This window comes from Desmodus rotundus, chromosome 12 (assembly GCF_022682495.2).
Source record: "Desmodus rotundus isolate HL8 chromosome 12, HLdesRot8A.1, whole genome shotgun sequence".
In the NCBI taxonomy this organism is placed as follows: domain Eukaryota; kingdom Metazoa; phylum Chordata; class Mammalia; order Chiroptera; family Phyllostomidae; genus Desmodus; species Desmodus rotundus.
Window position 1 is genome coordinate 59,578,347 of NC_071398.1, and position 22,818 is coordinate 59,601,164.

At 43.8% G+C, this 22,818-nt stretch overlaps 1 protein-coding gene across 2 annotated transcripts in view; it reads right to left on the reverse strand.

Annotated features, from left to right (window-relative positions):
* The window catches only part of VAV3 (vav guanine nucleotide exchange factor 3), a 273,882-nt gene that overhangs the window by 57,688 nt on the left and 193,376 nt on the right, over positions 1-22,818 (reverse strand). For both annotated transcript variants that reach the window (XM_024570427.4, XM_045203367.3), the window contains one exon: positions 20,091-20,136. In XM_024570427.4, the coding sequence (XP_024426195.2) occupies positions 20,091-20,136 (46 nt within the window). The remainder of the gene's footprint in view (positions 1-20,090; positions 20,137-22,818) is intronic.

The following is a 22,818-nucleotide window of genomic DNA, read 5'->3' on the forward strand; positions in this document are numbered from 1 at the left end:
TGTTTTATATATGCCGGGAATCCATGTTTTAAAGATATCTGTGGTAGCCCCTCTATAAACTATTGGTTAAACCAAGGAATGCATTTATAATGGGGCTATGTGTTCCTGTAGTTCATCTGGTTGGTTAGGATTCCTGGGAAACCTCTGCGAAGGTGGTCATCATCCAAAGCCAAGTTCATCCAGTGACTTAAAATACATTTTCCATGTGTGAATACTCAGAGAGAATTTTAACATATTTTTACACTGTTGAACAATATTGTGTAAACTTGGGTTATAAAAAAACTTTAGTAATAAAAAAGTGTAGAAATGCAGTGTCCTAAATCAAGTATATCTGATAGAAGAAAAAAAATCAGCTTGAACAAAATCAATGTGTATAAAATTCCATTGGAAGGACTTTGAACTAAGTCCTTAGGAAGCTTAAACTCTTTCTAGATTGTTGAACTCTAGAGAGATTTGGATTGAAAAAAATAGTAAAAATTAAAAACAAAAAAACCATGACTGTATAAACTCTTTCACCAAACAAATTAAAGTTAGGAGAAGGTGATAGAACTACACGCAATATGATTCAAGGTAATTGCCCCAAAAAGTGTTTCCAAAAAAACTGTTTCAGAAAAATTCCAATTTGCAAAGTGGAGAGGGTGCTAGTTTCCCTCTGCTGAAAATCTGATTACTTTGGCTTCTCACACCAGCAAATCCCCCTCATAATTCCAGCAAACAGTGTTACGGTGATGCTCTGCGCCAGCTATTATGGGTCCTAATGAATCTCCGACTGTTTCCATTTAGCTCTGAGTAGTTGATATTAGACACAAAGGGTTTGCACTGGAAGATTCTCACAAAACTTATCAGAATATCACTTCATAAACATGTCTGGGTTCTCTATTGCTGTGGGTTTAGAATCTTATATTCATTGTTCTTGCTGTCTGAGAAAAAAATTAACGAAGTGGCTGTGGATGCACCAATATTTAAATATAATGCTTCCCATTGTATGTAAAGGATGGGGCAAGAGTAGGTTTACAGTTGGGAGTATGCAAAACAGTTTATTATTGTATTATTATTTATTATTGTATTATTTTCTATATGAAAAACTGTAAACCTACTTTTGCCACCCCCTGTACACACTCATGAAGAGTAAGCATGTAACAACAACAACAGAAAATAGAACTGCTAGCCTCAACAACAAACCGTTCTCTTAATTTCCAAAGTATAAAAAAAGCACACATCGACTTTTCAAAGAGGTTAGAGAGTTTGCAAACCAGAAACCAGTGGTCCCTTCTGTAGAGCTGGGCTTACAATTCAGTTCACTGTATATTTCCCGGACCCCTACTATGTTCCAGATACTATGGTACGAGTATGAAAAAGATGAGCATCTTATCCCATGGGCCAGGGACTGTAAGCAATGTCAGTGATAAAACATTCCTCCCCGCCACTCGGGGGACCACACCCACCATCCCGCCCTCCTGGGGCATCTGTGTCCTGCAGGCCAGCCACCTGGGGATTACACAGATCAAGCCCAGGTGGTGGCCCTGGAGTTACCTATCCATCTAGCCGGGGAGAGGGAGCACCAAGCTCAGTCACCAGAACTCACAGCATACTCATTACACATCTGTCCTTCGCCAGTCGTGCCAGGAAATCCAGGGGACAGCCCACCTGGTCTCACACACCCTGACCGCACGTGGCCACCCTGCTGAGGGCAGGGCCAGGATCCTACAGGTCCTCACAGGGACCCCCATCCCGACCGGACTCTGAGGGAGGGTGTGATCCTTCTCTGTCGACACCACTGTGCACAAACCGCATTCCTCCCCATTCAAGAGTCACCAGGCAGAAAGTGTGGGGACACGGTCACTGTCTCTGCTTTGTGCCCACACAAGTGATGCCTAAATAAGGAAACAACAAAATAAAGGCAATGGATGTTCATATATTTTTTTCATTGCTTTTAGAGAGAGAAGAAGGGAGACAGAGAAACATCCATGAGAGAGAAGCGTCGATTGGTTGCCTCCCATACATAGCCCGACTAGGGATTGAACATGCAACCTTTTGGCCACAGGATGATGCTCCAACCAACCGAGCCACACGGGCTAAGGCAAAATAAGGCAATGGGTGTTATCTGTCAATGTAATTTTTCAAGGCAGGTGGTAGTAACTGTGAGGAGAGGAGGGCACATTTCGGAATCGAAGTAGGGATGGGGAGGAATTTTTTGTGGGGTTTTTGCCTTTGTTTTTGAGAAAGTTCCTGAGGTCACACGCAAGGTGGTGAGGGAGTGGAATCCCTGAGGCCTGGACACATGCCCCTATTTCAGCAGCAGCTCAGTGGGCCCCCTGGCTCCTGACTTCCCACTCAGCCGTCTGTACTTCTGTAGCACAGTCGCTTACTGAGACACTAATTCTGTGCTCCCACAGTCTTTTCCTGGCCCCTCTCTTATAAGCAGGTAGCTAAGGTCTTTATTTCCCTGCTTTAAGGAGCACTGTAGGGTAGAGAGCAAAAGCTTTTAGGAATCCCAATTCTCCCTGCCCTTTGTAAAACCTGAATTACTGGTGAGAGGAAGCTGAGTGTGTCCCAAAGGGAAGAGGAGAGAAGAGTCAACCTTTGGCCAAACCAACCGAGGATGGAGGAGGTTGACCAGAGGGATAAGCAGACAGAGGTGTGTGGCTCTGGGGCACCAGGAATGTCCCAGTGCTCTGAGACTTCGCCAGGGAGGCGGCAGGACTTCAAAGGCCACCTGGGCACCGAGGAAAGCTGGGGCCCCAGCCTCAGACCCCCTCCTGGCCAGACACTGCGCTGGCCCTGCCGGACAGGGACAGACCATCCTCAAACTCCGAGGTGGGGATGAAAGGCTCAAGGTTGGGATTAAGCTGATTTTCAGAAAACATTTTAAATGGCTTTCTTTCCCTCCTAAATTTATGGACTGAAATTCCCACCAGCTGCCTCCTGCTGCGAAAGTCATTTTAGGGACACCTCGCATGCACAGAGCCGAGGCTCCTCTGAGATGGCCCGGCTGGGCCTGGCTTCCCGTCCTGACGCTGCAGAACCAGCCGCCACCCGGCACACAGTCAGCATTCTCCTAACGTCTCTCTGTAGCCTCTTCACTGCTATAATTAGCTCGTGTATGACACGCTTCTACTGGTATCTCAAGATCACTGAAAATATTTTACTTCAAAAACATAACAGCAGCTAAAACTTACATAGCACATACCATGTGCCAGGCCCTGTTCTAAGAGCTTAATGTACATTAATTCATTTAAGCCCCATGATAATCCTATAAAGGGAATCTTATTCCGACCCTCATTTTAAAGAAGAGGAAGTTGAGGGTCAGAGGACTTAAGTGATTTGAGCCGAGTCACAGAACTGGTAAATAGTGGGTGCAGGACTGGAATCCACTTACCATTAATTTTCACAAAAGCATTACAAGCGAGACATGCAAGAGCTAGCCGCTTGTAGGCCTGCCTCCCATGGAGCTGGATCCCTAAAAGCACAACAAACAAGCCCACGGCGTTGCCAAGGGCCTCAGGAGCTCGGAGCCCGGAGCCCGGAGCCCGGAGCCCAGGTCCTGCCTCTGCAGGTCTCAGCTCGCCTTCCATACCTGACCAGATCCTGAATCCCAAGGATGGCGGTGATGACAACAGCCGTCCCTTATTAAGTGCTTACAGAGAGCCAGACACTGGGCTCGTGTTCCCCAAGTTGAGCCACACACAGCAATTCTGGCAGGTGGATAGCAATTTAACCCCTACTCAAGTGAGGGTGGAGGAAGGCAAAACAGGTTGACCAGCTTCCCAAAGGTGCACCGCTAAGAGGCAGAGCAAAGCATTGAGCCAGGTGACGCCAACAACAAAGCCTCATTTCTTTGTTTGAATTTCAATCCAGTCTCACTGTGGCTTCTTCTTTATATCCTTAGTTACAGGAGTTCTGTTCAGCTAGTCTGCAGGGGCCTCTCCAGGTCGGCTGGTCTATAATTTAGTTGTAATTCTGAGGTGGCCATGAGAGGAGATGAGCACTCCACCATCTTGGCCAGAAGATCCAAAGCCTAATTTCTTAATTCCTTTTAGCGTCTTCCCTCCTACACCCTGCACTTAGCGGGGCGACAACGCAGGAAATACAATCCAGCAAGGTCTCCAGATGTGCCTGAGAAATTTGATGCGATTTTTACGCAAAGGGTGTAAACAGATGTATTAAAAAGAATACCATGTCGCTGAGGATTGAGACCCTGGACAGACGACGGTTTATGTGGTGATTATACACACGCCGGCAGGACCAACAGTAAAGCACAAGACAGGAGAACATAATCAACGTCTATAAATGATCTGAAACGCCAAAGTCATGCCTCACATCTGTTTTCTCCACAAATCCTAATGAACACATTAAGGGGAAAAGCCCACATGTATAAAGAATAAACAGGAGCAGCACTTATTCCATTAGTTCAGGGTCATTTCCTGATGTTTGGCTATGATTTTATTACCTAATCCTATTGAAGTCAAAGCAAAGACAGTCTAATGAAAGATGTAGCGTGCTACACGGCATGACCTTCCTTCCTCGCTAACCTGTCGTGACTCGTGACTCGAGGTTGGTGTGCACTCAAGGGGCCGTTTACCTGCCTATCGACTCCTCCTTGCCAATTGGGGCCCTTCAGAAAAGCCCTTCCCAGGGCCTTCCTCGCCCAGGACCCAGACATTCATGCAAGCACAAAACCCCCTTTGCCCACAAGCCCTGGCATCAAGGCCCCATGCCTCCTACCTCTTGCGATTCGCAATTCCAAGGGCTTATTCTTCTCCCCCGGACCAGAAGTCTTTCCCCACAGCTGAGCTCACCTCACTTCCACCCCCTCCTCCCCTGAGCACCTGGCTTGACCTACGTCTGAGGCCACCCTGGCCACAGCATGAAACACTGGATAAAGGGCACTAATTTAGTGAATGTGCCCTCCTAAGACTCTCCAATGAGTTAAACACACCTAATGCATTCGTGGTTAAATTTCTGTATGTTTTTTATAAACCTGTGGTTAAAAGCTCTGCTTCAGTGTCTATAACTCATGTGAACTCGGGTACCTGCCTGCAACTCTCAGGCAGCTCTCTGATCTGTAAAATGAGCATGTATCGACCTCATAGGTTTTCTTGTGAGAATTAAAAAGTACACTTATTCATCCTAGTACCTGAATAAATGTCACCCCAGGACTCACCCGCCTACTTCCCCAACACGCTAATGTACGAAGCCATGTGTAAGAATTTAACGTTGTGGTTTACATGAAATGCAAAGCACGAAAGACAAACCAGCCATCAACTTTTCCCTTATTGTAGCGAAAGGAGAAAATACTTAGCGCAAGGTCCCAGAATCTAGGCCTGTGCGACCTGGAAAGGAGGAACGTGACCATTCTAGAAGAATGCACTCTCAAAGGAAGGTAGGCGGTTCACTAGGAATTCCTAAGGCTTCATCGTATCTCCACATTTTCCAGCGAAACCTACTATCTGGATGGCTGCACATTAAGTGGAACTTTTGGCTTCTGGCTGGCAGTCTTATTACAGAAGCATCCTATCAGTTCCCAAGGGACTCATGGCCACGTGTCCCTTCAAATTCTCTCCTGCTCTTTAGTAATCAGGGTGTGGGGCCCGGATTTCTGAGGGAGTCAGTGCTGACTATGCAGAGAACATCCCCAGGGGGGAAGTCAAGAGCTGTTAATAAGGTCAAGGAGATCAGAGGGAGAAAAGAAAAACCAGTTAGGTCAGTGGTATTTAAAACTGGAGACAAAAAAAAAATCCTCGCTTTAGACCTCCTGCTGGTCTACGGGGCTCAACCTCTTCCTTCGAGGAAAAAAAACCCCTAAGCCTGGCTTCATGTCCTTATGGTCTCTTCTTTATGTTTTTACTTTGCTTTTTACTTCTATTATAATATTCGTTATTTATGGGAACAAAAAGAGCCACCCCGCTACTGGTGCTGCTCGCCCCCTTTGCCTGTCTTCTGTGATCTTCCAGCACCTCACAGCTGCATCCTCCACTGTGACCTGCCAATGTTTTCCTTCTTCTTGGCTTTCAACAATGCTTCCAACAAAAGGGGCCACAGAAGGAACAAGAAAGGGTGCATCTTCAAATAGGGTGAGGTGAGAAATCGCCATGTCCTCTGAAGGGCCTGGAAATTTTGCCACGGATTCTCCCCTTCCTCTGATACTTGGTAGCCAACAGATTAAAAACAAAAGTAGACAGGAGCCTCCTTTTCTTGTATGTCATTGTTTTTTTTTTTGGATTTAGGATCGTGCCAATTGGTGCATCTGTTTCCTCACACGTGGTTTGTATTATTACATTTTTTTAGATTGTCATTGCTTTCATCTACCAGTTAAGTACTATGTTATGCATTATTTTTTCTTATTTGTAAATAATTTTTAAAATTAGGAGACAGGAAAAAAGATGTGAAGACAATTATTTTAAAGAAGCAGTAAAATTTACAGTAAATGGTAAGAAACAAACTGCATAGAGGATGTAATATCTATAGGGCTGACCTAAATTCCACCAAAATGACTAATCGGCCACATAATTCTAACACTGAGAGGCTGCAGTACATGAAAATAATGAAGATTCCACAATTTGGCACTTATTTTTATCTTATTACACTAGCTTGTACGTCATGACGAGGTTCAGTTTTTTATTTTGATTATAGCATTAGCTCACTCGTGCCGGTTGGTAATCCTGTGATGTAGGTAAGGTGACTATTTCTGCCTCCATCGAATAGCTGGGGAGGCTATTAACTCGCCCAAAGGTTTACACAGAAACCCATGCTTTCAAACTCCACGTCCACACTGCTTCCTACCAAATTTCTGTCGGCGCCTGGTACTGGCCAGTTACCCCGTACCACACACATCCTTGCGTGTCCGTGTCACAACCACAGGGGCAGGAAGCAGCTGAGCCAGGAACCTGACTCCAGTTTCCTCTGATTCAGGTGCCCAAACTCAACCAGCACACTTCACTGCGATACCCTACGCACGGGCATTCTCAGAGTGTGTTACATTTCCGTAACATTCTCGCAAACCAAACAGCGGCCACATTAAAGCCTTTTCAGGTGAAGGTTTGAGAAAATAGGAAAACAGGGGAGTTTTTTGCCTTTCGGAAATGTTATTGGTAAAAATTGGCAGGAGACACGCGGTGTGTTTGTTCTCAAGCTTCGATGATGATTAATGAACTCTCCTTCGGAGAGGCAAGGCCCGCATTTGGCATTAACATCATAAACTCTCCTCATCCACTGGCTTCTCTTCAGGTGAGAACGGCGGTTACGTAAGGCAGTGATTAATGATATGCCACAAACGTTGATTTAGTCCCAGAGAGAGACTTTTTTCTCTCTCTCAAATCTAGAGGCTTCACCAAAATTAATGTTAAGTCACACTACAAATATGGGTAAAGTGCCAATTCAAGTTGAAAATACATCATATGCTCCATGTGAGTCCATATGCTTTTTTCCAATTTCTTCCTGCTTTGCTAGGCAAAAAAAAAACCTCCCTTGAGCAGTCAGATTCCAAGAAGGTGTTGCCATTTCATTTTTTAAAAACCATTGGCCAGATTCTGTTCTTGGACGCTGCTTGAATGTAAATGGAAGATACATAACTTTTAAAATATGGGGTCCCCAAAACATAGCATCGCATGTTTTAAATGGCAAATTTCTTCCACTGGGAGTTAAAAAGCTATACTATTAGTACTAGAATAGCAGGTGGGGGTGGAGAGACACACGAATATTTTCCTTTTTTGTCCGTCTAACCCTGTCTACGTGCTCCTACCAAACTGAAAGAGAATTCTCAGTCTCAAGAAGGAAAGCTCGGCTCTGAGTTAAAAGCATCAGATGCTTCTCCTTTGGGCCACTGGAAATAACAGGAAGCCACCCACAAACTGTCGGCCTCTGCACATCCAAAGGCACATTCCCTGAACAGACCTTCGGGAGCAATGTGCCAGGTAGGACACCAAAGCCGTTATTCTACCTGCTTGCAACTGGCTTCCCCAAGAAAGACTATTTATTAAACACCTACTGTTTTCATGGCAATGTATAAAACTTCCTAGATTAAAGCTGTAAAATACAGAATTTCCACACTGCTTTGGAAGTAAGGGCTTGCCTACGGCATCTTTCAAATAAAGCAGAAATTGAAATTTTCTTACTCTGATAACAAATACTGTTAAAAACCACAGAGCTATTAAAAGCAGAGGTCTCATCTCAGCTCCAAGAGTAGTTGTGTGAATTAAGATGAGATTGGTAAAATTAAGGAAGATGTGTATTTTTGAGAGAAAAGGAGAGCCATGGAGATACTTGGAACTCATAGAGCCACAAAATATTTCCTCCTCCTACTTCCAAAAAGGCTTGGGAGAAGTAATGCTAGTTTGTCATAGTTTACAAACAGAAAGGCCTAAAAATCTCAACATTACATGCTTGTATTTGTTTAAAACAGTATTCCCTTTCAATCTATACAGACCATATATTGTGACATATTTTATACAAGATAACTTAAGATCTGAGCCAAATATGTACTCAATAAAGCACAAAATAAAAAGTACACAATGTAACATGGATGTCAAACAACAGATAAAAAGGCAAACTTAAATTTTGTAAAATCTTGTACTATAAATCCTTAAAAATACGTTGATGTACATTTCAGAACTGCTCACAGAATTTTAACCTACTACTTAAATACAAATAAGTTAAAGGGCACGGGTCCAATGCTACACAAATCAAACAATGAGACTAGAAGTCAGTATTTAACAGAATTCAGAAGGAGAGATCTTCCTAAGTATGGAAGCAACAACAACCCAAAAAAGACCATGTATAAAATACCAATCACTATGACCACATGCAAACGTAAAACTTTATATAGAAACAAATACTAAGCCAGAAGTACTTCTTAATGAAGGTTGATACTATATGAAAGCACTAAATCCTGAACAGAAAAACAGGTAAGGTATAAACAGAGAAAAGAATGATACCAATAGCCAATAAACATTAAAGAGAATCTGTATCACTGGAAATCAAGTAAGTTCACGTTATGCTATAAACCACTGAGATACCATATGAATAGTAACATACTTTTCTAATGGAATGACTTAAAATACAAAGGAATATGCTGCTGGTTTTTTTTTTTTTTCTTAATCCTTATCCGAGGACATTTTTTCATGGCTTATAGAAAGAGAGGAAGGGAGAGAGAGAAACATCAATTGGCTGCCTCCTGTACGTGCCCCAAGCGGGGATCGAACCCACAACCTAGGTACCTGCCCTGACTGGAAATCAAACCTGCAACCTTTCAATTATGAGACGATGCTCCAACTAACTAAACCACACTGGCCAGGGCAAAAATTACACTGTTTTGGTATGCATACTGTAAGTCATAGTCTCATACATCAATAATGGTGGAGACATAATTCAATGTAATATTTCTAAAGGGCAATTTAGCAACATATATATCTAGAATCAAGGAAGTCATGTGTTGACCCAGAAGTTCTACTTCCCTTACCCCATTTTCAACAATCATAACCAGCCCTCTGAGCAAAGATACTCATGTACAGAAACCCCTCAAAGTAGCATTTATAATAATGGAAATTAGAAAGGCTACCGTCCAACAGCAAATTATGCAGAAACCGTTTCACATTTTTTGAAGACTTGAGTGACTCAAGGTGCCCCTCACTGCGTGCCTAGGATGACCTCTGAGCCAGACCCCGCTGACCCTGTCACCCTTCTGGCTGAGCGGCGTGCTCTGCTCCAGAGCAGGACGTCAGACTCCTCGATGTGGATTAACCAAGACCTTGCCTTGGCTGCCTCTCAATTCCCATCATGCACAGCTCTCCCTCTCCAACCCCAGCCATTCCATGCTTCCCCGAACGCAGGGCCTTGGCCGCCTCCATTCACATGCTGTTGACCTCCTACTCACTTCCTGGGTCTCAGTTTAGACACTGTTTCCTGATGTCACCTCCCTGGAGCCCGTGTCCCTTTCCAGCAGCGCCCTGCCTGCCCCTGCTGTCAGAGCTGACCTCAGCTCCAGGACCCCGTGTACTGTGTAAGGAAAGTACATCTTGCTCATCCTTGAAATTTTAACACCGAGCCTGCAGACTTGTCAAATGGTTGAATGAACAAATGAATAAACAAATATGCTCACAAAACAACATTAAGTGATAAAGACAGAGTACCACATTGAAAATACAAATGTTTAATAAAATTATGTTGCCCCCCGACACTAAACAAAGTACTGGGGGGGGGTGCGGGAATGTGAAACAAAATAAAAGGGTAAAGGTGATTATATAAGGGAGTGGTTACAGGAAACCTGTCCAGAAAATTTTGCTATACTTCCTTAGATTTTCTTAATATTTTTAGAATACATTTTTCAAACTTCAAAACTCTAATGTGTCAAATAAGGCCAATTGTTATTTTTTAAAAAAGAGAACTATGTGTTGTCTTACCTTTAAATTCAGAGAAAAAGTAAAACAATATGTATGAAAAGTATGAAATATCATAAATGAGATGAAAAATAATTTGATAACAATTAATTATTGTACTTCTGTCACCATTACAAGAGTTATCCAAAACATTCCAAAATAATCTGAAAGCTGTTTTCCAGAACTGCATGACATTTAAAAATTATATGTTAATTTAGACAGTTAACTCCTTAAGAAGGCTTTTTTAAAAATTCAGCTGCATTTGAGTTTAATATTAAGACTGCCTGGAGTCACTCTCTCCATTCCAAGGCCGCAAACAGAGCGAGTGTGGCGGGTGCCCCCCACCCCTCAGGTTGCCCTGCCGGGTCCACAATTGTTTGTTTTAGAACCTCTAATTAGCTGCCTTATCTTCTGCTAGGGATTCTTCTGGTGCTCAGTTTTTATCATCCAAATTAATTGAAACACTGTAGCAATTTCAGATTAATATTTTCAAAATTAAGAATGCATAAAATAAAATCGCCCATAAATCGGCCCTGTAACAGCAGCCACTAATGAACTCTGCAAAAGCCACCGCACCGCTCACTTGCCCTGCACCGTAGGGACCAACTCCAGGACGTGCGCAACCCTCTATCCGCAGCTGGGCGTAGGAGGGTACACAAAAGACCTCGGGAAGAATGAGGCCCCGGAGCCGAACACTGCAGTGACATCCTGGCACCAGCCCGCTGCTGTGTGGCCCTGGGCGAGTCCCTTAACTTCTCAGAGCTGTGGTTTCCTCCACTGAAAAACAGCATTATCTCCTCTACGAGTCTGTGGCAGACAGGCCCTAAAACAAACCCCAGGAACCCCTACCTCCTGCTATTCAAAGCTCGTTTACTCCCCTCCCCTCACGCAGGCAGGGCCTGTGACTTGCCTCTTGTTGAGAGAAACGGGAAAGGATGTCACTTCCGTGGGCGTGTTACGCAGGATTTTAATCTCCACCTTGCTAGGAGACTGTCACCTTCTTGGTGTGTACCCTTTAGCGAAGCAAGCAGTCACACGGGGGAGGTCCATGAGGCTAAGAACGGGAGATAGCCTCGGGCTGACCACGAGCTGGGACTGAGGCCCTCAGCTCAACAGCCTCAAAGAAACTGAGTCCCGCCACCACGTAGTTAAACAAGCTGGGAAGTGAATCCTTCCCCAATTGAACCTTGAGATGCAGCCTCTGCTAACACCTCCGGCGAGGTCTTGTGAGAAAGCCAGAAGCAGAGGGCCCAGCTCCCCGGCGCCCTGATATCTGGCCCACAGAAACTGGGAGATAACACCTGCGTGCTGTTTCAAGCTGCTAAAAGCACGGTAACTTGTGGCGCAGCAACAGAAACTCGATACAGGAGAGTGTATGAAGTCATGATAACCATCCCCGCCACTGCCATTTCCCAGAGCACCTACTGTGTGCGAGAACGTGTTGAAAAATGCTTTATTAACTCTTGTAAGCTTCCCAGGACAGTAGGAGGTGTGTCTGCTGCTGTTGCCCCATTTTAGAGATGATGACACAGAGACCCTGCACGGAGGAAGGGGAAGGCAGGACACTACCCCGACCTACCCCACTGCAGAGCCCTCAGGCGAAACCCCTGCACAGGGCTGCCTCCGGGGCTAGAAGTGTCAACATCAGTGCAGACACCTCCTGCAGACAAAACTAAGAAAGGTTTTCCTTCTCTTTCTCTCCTCGTTATGCCTTCACTGCCACAGAGGCAGGTTGTGGCTTAAACTTAACGCCTCAAGGGCTGCCTTGCCTGGTTCTGCGGCATTCCCACACTGACCCCTCCAGCACGGAGGGCACCTCGACCCCTGCCTCCACCCACCGTGCTGTCAGGGCCTGTTTCTCCAGGTCTCTAACCTGCAGGACCGACCCACACTCACACAGGAGTAGGAAAGAGTGGAACAAAGGGTTGTCCCTTCCTAGAAACACAGTTCCTGCGAGGTCCAAAGGAGAATTTCAGGTGGATATTTTAGATACGATGATGGGGTTACAAGAGGCTATTGTGAGGCAAAAAACGACTGTTTTCTTGGTATCCCTGCAAATTAAAGCTTTCAGTAAGGACATGCCTTTGGTGGGATTCTGCAGTTTCCATTTTAGGTTCGACCTACCAGTTTTTCCTCTTTTGCCACCAGAAAACAGTCAAGCAGAGGAGCCTACAAATGGACCAGGGACAAGGTGGGAGAGGTGGAAAACCCAGCCACACTGCAACAGATGTTCCTTATAACCTGCTCACACCAATCTTCTTCCCTCCCCATTCTTTTGTGAACAGAGCCCTTCCTTCCTACAGAAAAATTTCACGAGGACAAGCCGGGTCAGCCCAGCTCCCATTTGGAAGCTGGCATAGCAGCCAGGTCAGCCAGCCGCCTCAGCTACCGCCACTGCCTCAGAGAGGAGCAGATGGTGGAGGCCAGGCCAATTAAAAGCCTTTCTGAGAGGTTTGCTCCATTTCCTGGGGAAACTGTGTTCTGTTTTCCCTGTGATTATTAGCTGTGGGACAATGTATACTGAGGCCTGCTAGTGGTCAACTGTGCTTCCAGATGAGGGGTCTGTCAGCAGGAAGCCAACGGAGAAGAACGCAGAACTGAGACACAGGGAGAAATGAAACCCTGATACCCTTTCAGCCCCTGGTTCCAACTCTGCCTGAAGCCAAAACACTCTGGACTTCCTGCTTGAGCCAGAAAGTCCCTCACACTTTTTCTTTTCCTCTTAAACTAGTTTGAAACGGGTTTGTATCACTTGACAAACCCAAGAGGGAGGGGCGAGCCAAAGAACACATGTGCATAACCCGCAGACACAGACGACTGTGGTGAGGGCCAGAGGGAAGGGGGGCAGGGGCTTCGAGGAGGGGGGCAAAGCAGGGGAAATGGGGGCATCTGTAATAGCATCAATGATAAAAATAAGGTTAAAAAAATAAACAAAAATAAAAACAGAGCGTACTGGGTATGCTTTAGACAGACAACTGAGCTGACCCAAACCGAGCAGCAAACACACCGACAAGGGTTAACTAACATCAGCGGTTCTGTGCCAATTCACTGCGCCTGATGTGCTTACTCGTTAGCTATTTGCCTCCTGGTCTCAGGTGCACAGTGGGTTTTCCCTGCTCAGCCTTTCCCGCCAACTGCACCATTCAGAATGTACTCCATGCACTCGGTGGGCCATCGTCTGTCTACCCACAGTGTTATCCTTCAACAGGTTTTTCGTTTGCATATCTTATCTTTCCAACCCAATTCCAACTTCCTCAAAGACAGGGGAACCTCCATATATTTCTAATATCTATGCAGGAAAAAAAAGCAGTCTCCAAAGAAAAACTATCTGTCAAAATAAGAACCCAACATAAGCTTTCCTTCTCATTTAAATTAAAAATTTAAAAGTCAACTTGATTCGAATGCACTGCAAGGTAGATAATTGCCAATGTGAGTCACTGTGGCAGAAATTCCACACCCTGCACTCCGAGGTTCAAATTAATTTGATAATCATTCTCACTATTTATATATTAGAACTATAGTATTATAAGATTATAAGCAATGATGATATTCAAGATTACCTTATCAATGTCCTTTTTCCTGGTATCAGATGGACTTGACTGGTACCAAATATTGTTACTTGAAGACAGTAAGTTTTGGCTCACCTGCTTGCTTTCGTTTATCTTACTTCCCGCTAAACCTCTAAAGTTAGGTTATTTGGTGCTCACAGGTTGTTGGCCCAATAGGAATTTCTAAAGTTTGTGTCTACTTAGCATTACACAGCACGTTCTTTTTCTTCTGAAACAGAATAGCTTTCACTACCAGGGCCATCGGTAGGGCAAAGGGAGACCAGCCTGTCGCACTTGACCTTCCAAGTAAGGAAGGTGTTATCCCTGATAACACGTGAAAACCAGCTCACCAAGTTTGAGACTTCCCTTTCAGAACTTTTTTCTAAAACTTTACAGAGGTATACTTTACTTTCTAAAAACATCATTACCATAGTAACAGAAATTATACGTTAGGAGCGCGTAAGTGACCCCGAAGTCGGTTCTGTGTATGATACTGCAGAACTTTTATTCAGTACTCCCGTCACCGATACCGTTTCCCACCTGCAGCAGCCTCCCTGCTCAGAGTCTTTGGAAGGTTGCCCACCCCACTCCCCAGGGGGAGGCATGGGAGCCGTGGAAAAGCTGGGCGAGGCGTGGACCCACCGGCCAGACAACGGCAATTGTGACCCTTTGAGAACTCAGAAGAGACTGGAAAGGGAGAAATAAATCCTTCCCAAACCAAAAAAAGGAAGGAAGGAAGGAAGGAAGGAAGGGAGGGAGGGAGGGAGGGAGGGAGGGAGGGAGGGAGGAAGGAAATAAAGAACGGAAGGAAGAAAGGAAGACAAAGGGAACCAAAAAAGATATGAGCGAGGCACTGGGCTGTGCCTTTCAGAAACCTGTCCTCCTGGCCCAGGGAATGAGAAAGACAGACCTGGCACAACCACAAGAGGACGGGGCCTTCGCGCATCCCATTGTCCTCAGCGGCACAGAAGCCTGAGGACAAATCGGTGGCTGCAGGAACCAGAGCGGCCTCCCCGGGACTCACATGCTGCTCAGCATTCTCACTTCCCTGCAATGAATCTCAGTTACTGGCTTCTACTACCCCAGTTCTTTCGAGCCCATTCTTTCATTTGAAAATACACACATTTACAATTACGATCCCAATATTTATATTAGGATTTACCTGGGATGAGAAGTTAGTTTTAGGGGTGATCGAAAAGACAAAACTAGGTTTGACTGGTTAATATGGAACCAGTATCATCTATGGATACATTATTACTCGTTTATTATGAACAGAAGTTCATTTACTAAAGGCTTCAAGGATATACATCTGTCTTCTTACAAAAGAAAAAGAAAGAATGAAATGTACTTTTAGATCAGTGACTTTAAAAACCCCGGGTTGGTATGTTTCTCTGTAACATTTTTTATTTAGAAACTAAAAATATATAATTTCTCTATTCAGCAAATGCCAATATGTTTAAAATCATGTCTAAAAGAAATCAACAATTCTGTTTAGATTTGAAATGAGTTTTTCAGTCCTTGGGAATTAAAGCTGTAAGGAAAACTGTGATAAATTTTAATTCAATACAATAAACCACTGTAGTAAAATTTTTATTTATATAAATGGAAACATATACAGATGACCCAGCTGGAAAGCAATTTGAGCTCACACTTGCTTCTCTCTTTTCCAATTCCTTTTGCTTCTTCTGTACCTACTCCATAATTACATCTTTTTATATGTTTATCAGACTATTCACTCATTGTTTTTATGACACTATGCCACACCATAGTGAACCAGTACATGAAATGATAAATGTAATAATAAAATACTTTAATATGTCTACTCATAGACATAAATCAAGACTTGTGCCGTGTCTCCTTGCTCAGGCAGAATATGAATTCCTGGTGGAGAGGAGCCCTGCTTTCTAGTTAACAACGTCGCTGGTGCTGACTGCCCCACGTAACACAAAGTTGGAATCGCGGTTGGAGTAGCAAGAGAGTGTTCCTGAATTCCTTTCTTCGTACAATAACAATAGGAATGGCCCTGACTGGTGTGGCTCAGTGGGCTGGGCCTCATCCTGCGAACGGAAAGGTTGCTGGTTTGATTCCCAGTCAGGGCACACGCCTGGGTTGAGGGCCAGGTCCCCGGTTGGGGGCATGGGAGAGGCAACTGATCAATGTTTCTCTTGGACATCGACGTTTCTTTCCCTCTTCCTCCCTCCCTTTCCCACTCTCTCTAAAGATAAATAAGTAAAATCTTTTTGAAAAAAAGAATAGGAATGGAATTTTATATCAAGGCTACCACCTGAAAGGGAAAGCAGCCGTTGACTCTGCCAGAAATAGTTAAAATATCTCCTGCGAAAACAAGACAGTGTCTCCAAGCCACACTTCTCTTTGCAATCAACAGCCTCAGAGGAGCACACAGAAGAACCTTATCAATTGAACCATTATCTGCTCATTTGCTATTCAAGGTTATCACAAATCACCTGAGTAACCTGAGATCAGAGAGATGAGGTACATTCATCTCCCTCTACTTTGTCTAATCTTCAGCGAGCTCAACACCGAACACTGACCTGAATTTTTTAAACACTAGTGACTGTGGACTTAAATACAAGATGTTATGCATCCCACAAATAGAGATAATTTAGCGATCGTCTGAAAACAGGGACGTGATTAAAAGGACACATATTCTGGCCCACAGACCTGCCACCTGCAAACTAAATCTCGTATGTCCTATACTTAGACGGGAGGAAACTTTTCAAGCTCAGTATTAAAATTTAATTGGTGACTCTGACCTTGAGAGCCCCTTGAGGTGAAAAATATTACACCAGTGCTCAGATTTTCTTGAGATTTATGATCTCATGTTCTTGAAAAAGGCCCAGCACCTCCGTGTTCCTGAAATAATTGATCTGTCTCTTCTAAGTGTTATTTTCCTGAATCTAACATCTGATGTCTCAGGAAGAAAAGTACAAACTGATGAAAATACCTTGCTATATTTAAAAAATCCAAAAGAGCTACCAGCATTTGCATCTAACCCGTTATTACATTTATAAAAACAGTGAAGATCATAAATTGGTAAACTTCTTAGCACACAACAGCATTCAAGAAAATGTAAACTGACCTGCAAAGCCATTTGCGAATGTTATTTATAAAAGCTCACTGCCATTATTAGTAAAGCATGAACGCTTTAAACGCGCCAGCAAGTCACATCGCCCATCTACAGCTCATGCCTTTCTGGGTTGAAAAGAACTTCCCAATACGCTATTTATGTTTTCAAACTGAGGAGTTTTTCTTTCTTTTATGCCTTTATTGCACTCACAAACACCACTAACTTCACCAAAAACTCGGGACTACCAATGTCGCTGGTGTCTCCTCTTAAAGATGAGCGGAAATATCACAGAGGCCGTGGGATACGCGATAAAGGCCAGTCTGAAAATGGCTGTGATTGGGTAACTTCTAGCTCCCATGGAAAGTCAGCATAAAAGTCTGGGTCTGTTTGAAAAGACATAACTGGCAAATATTACTGATTCTCCTACACAAGACAAAATGTCCAATCTCAAATAACATGCTCTCCTGTAAAGTAATTATCATAGCGATCGTCACCTCAGCATTTCTTACCAACTCACAGCAGCTGTGTAAGGCAGGGACTTTCCTGGTCTCCTTTCACAAATAGGAAACTAGGTGCAGAGGGGACACAAATAGCCCGAGGTCAACTGCAAGTAAACAGCTTTTGTTCTGTGGGGTGGCCAGCCCAGGCAATGTGGCTCAGGGCCGTGCCTCCTGCAACTAGATTATTCCATGTACCTTCAGTACATTGGTCCACTTTGTCAGCACAAAGAATTTAGGAAGCAAGAGAGCCGATGCATTCAGAACGAGTTATAACCATTCATTTAAAAATATGTATGAAGCACCTACTACCCGAAGAAATATGCATTAAGTTCTTTTCCAAAACCAAAGGTCTCCAGGGCAGATACACCATTTACCTTTGCATGTGGCTCTGAAATTGGGATCCGGTAAAGTGGTTACATCTAATCCCCCCAAATTATTTAATCACTTTTTTCTACAATACCCCAAGTGAGGCCCCGGGGAGCAGACAGTGTGTTAGCACCTGGAGAAGTCAGCTAAATTAGCTGGAAGAGAAAATGTAAAGGAACTGCATAGGAAAAGCACTCACAGAAGGTAATGCCCTTGGAAGAGGTTTGCCCGTGGCCAGGAAGCCTCAGTCTGACCAATCCCTAGTTTAAACTTCTTGGGAGTGAGAAATCTCACATAGCTGTGGAAACCCACGGAACTACCACCACGTGGGTATGGACGCAGAGGAAGCCCGCTACAAGCAAGGGTTAACTCCGAACAAAAAAGCTCTGCAAGTTGCCACAAGAAAGCGAGAAAGTGGCAAAGATCCGAAAGGCAACCAACCATAAACACACAATTCCAGGCTGACATTAACAGCCACCTACAGGGAGAAATACTTGGCATCACTGTAAGAGCTACAACAGGAAAGACCACTAATTATTTGTTCGTTTTTTTCAAAAGTGTGGATGAATGATAAAAACACTCAGATATTTATTATAAAATGGAAAGATCTCAGATAGATAGAATTACAAATGTAACATATAATACTACTTCTTTTGTATTTCTAAGTTTATTCTTCATGAAGTCTTTCACGATCTTTGGACAAATCTTTGGACAAACAGGAAAAAGGAATATTAGAAGAGTTATACCTATACATAGCCATCACCTTTAAGATAAAGGAGGATAAACGGTTTTTTGTGGTCCGCTTTTACAACCTGTGGTCATATTTATAACCTGTGAATTCATTATGTCTCCCTTTAAATAACCTAAAGGCCCCTAAAATTTTTGGCTATAATGTAAATTATTAATAGTCAAATGTACTATTGACTATTAACACATAACAAAGAAACAAAGAAATAAACATAACATAAACAAAGAAATGCATTTTCCTGTTGGGGGTTACTAAATGAAAATCCTCATAGAAGAGAAAGTATTTTTAAAATATTTATTGATATTTTCATTATAGATAATTTTTTGAAACAGAAATACCACAACCCCCACAAAATAAGAAAAAAAAATTACACTCCCAGTCATACACTCCTACGAAACAGAAGCACTTTTTCTAAATATTATTGCAGAAGTTTCTGCCAAGGGTAGTGTCTTGGAAAGTTAGAACTATGCAAAAGTCAACAAGAAACCCTGTTTTTTTTTGTTGTTGTTGCTTTTTAAATGGCCTCAATTTTGTTCTGTGGTTAAAAGACCAAAACAGAGCTCAGGAAGCAAGTGAAGCCATTTCTAGCCAGAGGCAACAAAGCTCCATAAATCTTCGCAGGCAGCCAATAAACCGGTGAACCGTCGTGGTACCCTGGGTGGGGTTCCAGCTGGAAGTTACAATGCTCGGAAGGCTCAACTCTACACCACAGGCGCACACAGTCAGGGATGTGGAAACACAACAGTCCGGACTATTTTCCGGCAGGACCATACTTCATGTTCCACTGCATCTATTGGCAAGTAGCCACATTTGGGCTCTTTTAGCCATGAGGGGCTTTAACCCACGATATTATGACCCTGTATTACACGTGACAGATCGTGGGGAATTAAACTGTGGCAGGCATTGCCTAACGGATGACGAAATAATGGCACTAAAATAATGACACGCCAAACCTCTCGATGTTCAGTGCAAAACAACGCAGTTCTCCCTGCAGACAGACAGAGTGCTTCCGTTCTCTCTTCCACTACACAGTAGTTGACATACAGGACAAAGAAAAATATTTTTCCAAGTGGGGAGGGTACCGGTGTTATCCAGTTTAAGAGCTCCCCCAGCCCTGCAGAAAATGCTAATTTTTCAGTGCTGGTTGATTCTCTTCCCAGGTTTGGGAGGGAACAGGGCGAGTGTGTTGGGTGAGGGAGCAATAACCAGGCAGCCTGAGGCTGTTCAGTAAAGCAAATAACCAGCTCAACTGCTGACTGTGGAACGAGTGTTACTGCCGGTTATTCACCAGGTGACCCTGTCACGTAAATGATTGACACGTTAGACCGCTGCCTCCCGGGCACACGTTGTGTACCAAACTGTGAGGAACAAAGGCCGATACTCTGCCTGGCTTTCTACAGCAAGTCCCACATATTTTCCTAGTCACTTAGCTAAGTCATAATTATAGACGTGTAAACAGAAACACACCTGGATCCACCTGTCGGGAGGTTCTTCGAAGTCCATTGGTCCGTTTCTGTGCAGAAAGGCAAAACAAAGATTTTGTATTATTAAAGTGATTTTCTTTGGAAAGGATCTAATAAACACTGTAAACCCTTAAACAAATAAATTATGCTGAACTTCGATGGATATCTAGAGGTTCGTTATGCTAATATCTCAAATGTGTGCTTAAATTTTTTAATTAAAATTTTAATTGAATAAACTGTTCTTTTCAAAAAAAAGGATATTACTTCCCGACACTTTGGAAAGCCGGTGAATGTTGTGCCTTTTCCATTAAAAAGGATGACTAACTTTGATCAAAACATTTGGTTCTAAGGTTTGTTTTTGTAATTTAACCTTTTTGTTTCTCTACTGTCTTCCACTGGAACACTACTACATTGTCTCAGTTAACACTCACAGCACCACAGGAAAGACACAGCTTTCCATTTGCCATCTTGGGTGTTAGGACCCATTTATTTGAAGTCTTAATGACTGTAGGAATTGCAAGAACAAAGACTGTCTTGGTTGGAAAGTGTTCCCAGTGAAGACATCCGACCTCCAAAACCCCAACCAGCTGTTTCGGGCCCTGACGACCAGAGACTGGAGCAGGGCTCTCTCACAACAAGGCTCTTGAGCTCTGACTTTAGCAAACACATCAGTGAGAATGGTATTGTCACTGTGGGTTGGTGGTATCTTAATTCTCTAGGAAACAAAACAGGCATGCGGCTTGTGAACCACAACGGCAAATTCTTATCGCAGCAAAGGAATCCCTGAGAAAAGCTGCTCATTACAGAAAGTACAGAGAAGATGCAAAGCGAGAGATTTCAACTTGTGGAAAATGCACCGTAACGAGTTCGATTTCATATCAAATTCATGCCTGCTGAAAAACCATGGTAATCGCACTAATCAATAAGGACTCAATTTTCACTTTTTATTATACAACTGGATGGAATGCGCACCATATGATTCAGTAACGACCGTATATGTAATTCAGATTTTTGCAATAGCGATTTTCTTCCCACGCGAGCTGGAGCAGCGCCTGCGAGTAGAGACTCGGCTCGGTTCAGAGAGCTCACGGCTGTGCTCCGCCTGCGCTCACCATGGGTTTTTCTTCGGGTTCCTCCCGCCGTTTCCTTTCGCAAGTTAAATGGGTAAAATGGGGCCTTGCGGATTCCCAAGGGCCTCGAAGCCACGTTAAGCAGGCATTCAGGATTCTCAGGTGAAAGCAAATGGGAGAAATCCTTGAAATATAACTTCTGTCTTTCACCCAACTACTTCCCAAATGGATTTGTAAAAAGGCCAACAGGACCATTAACTCGGCGTGGTGAATAAGACGCCAGCGGAACTGGAAGGACGGGTTATAAAGAGAGCTGCTGTGCGTGAGAGGACTAGGCAGTTCTGGCCTCTTGGGGGCCCAGGCACTAAAGGAGACACAGGTGAGTGACCAGTCACATATGATAACTTGGAAGGAAACTGCCTTCAAAGAAAAACACTTTCTCCCTGAAATTTTATTCAAAGTTGTGGAGCTGTCTATAGAAAGGACAATGAACACAACTGCCCACCTTTCCTATGTAAGGGATGGGTATCTTGTGGTCATTTCCTCCCTGTACAGCCCTCCACCTTCCCAATGTACAAGAGAAGCTGTCCTTCTACTGATGTCACAACACCTACTGTCAAACTGCCGGGGAGGCAAAAAGGAATTCGGCCTTTGGGCCTCACTCCTGGAATCCCGGAACTGGTGAAGAACGTGGACGCATGGCCCATGGGCACCGACGACAGTGTGGTGGTGGCCTGAGGGAAGGGCGGTGGGGGCTGGGTGGATAGAGGTGGGCAAAGGGCCGGGCCATGGGGACGGGGACATCTGTAATAGTGCCAACAATAAAAATAAAGTAAAAGAAAATCTATAAACTTAAAATGTAAAAAAAGAACACAGGTTCAAGAGCAACTCCTCATTACCTTAGGAGTTAGGATTGAAATCAGGCACATGGTGAAGTAATTAAGAGTGTGAATTCTAGAATCAGACTGCCCAAGTTCAAATGCAAACCGTCACAGCAGCTGTTTGATCGTGAACTAGTTAATGTCTCTGTGCCTGTTTGGATCCCCAGTTTCCAATGGAGATAATATCGCCATCTGGGGTAATAACGGCACCTACCATAGTGTTTGTGGGGAGAACTAAATGAGTTATTTATGTTTAGTGCTTGGAACAGTTCCTGACACATAGTAAGGATTATTCAGTGATAGCTTACTATTATTATTATTGTCATGATTAACTCTATGGTATCTTGCATGTTTACATTCACATAAAGGACAAATTCTTCTACTAAGTTATTGCCCTACTGCTTATGTTTTAGCTTCTTTCTCCAAAGTCATTGAAAATCAGTGACCCTGAGAGTAGAAACGTCTATGCAGCAAGAGTGGGCAGTGGGACAAGCCGTAATCTGGTGAATTAAAAAAACAAACAAAAAACTAACAAACAAGGCCCTGGCTGGTGTGGCTCAGTGGACTGAGTGCCGGCCTGTGAATCAAAGGGTCGCCAGTTCGATTCCCAGTCAGGGCACATGCCTGGGTTGCCGGCCAGGTCCCCAGTAGGGGGCGTGTGAGAGGCAACCACACATTGATATTTCTCTCCCTCTCTCTCTCCCTCCCTTCCCCTCTCTCTAAAAGTAAATAAATAAATCTTTTTTTTAAAAAAAGGAGGGCATTTCAGCTACTTAGACCA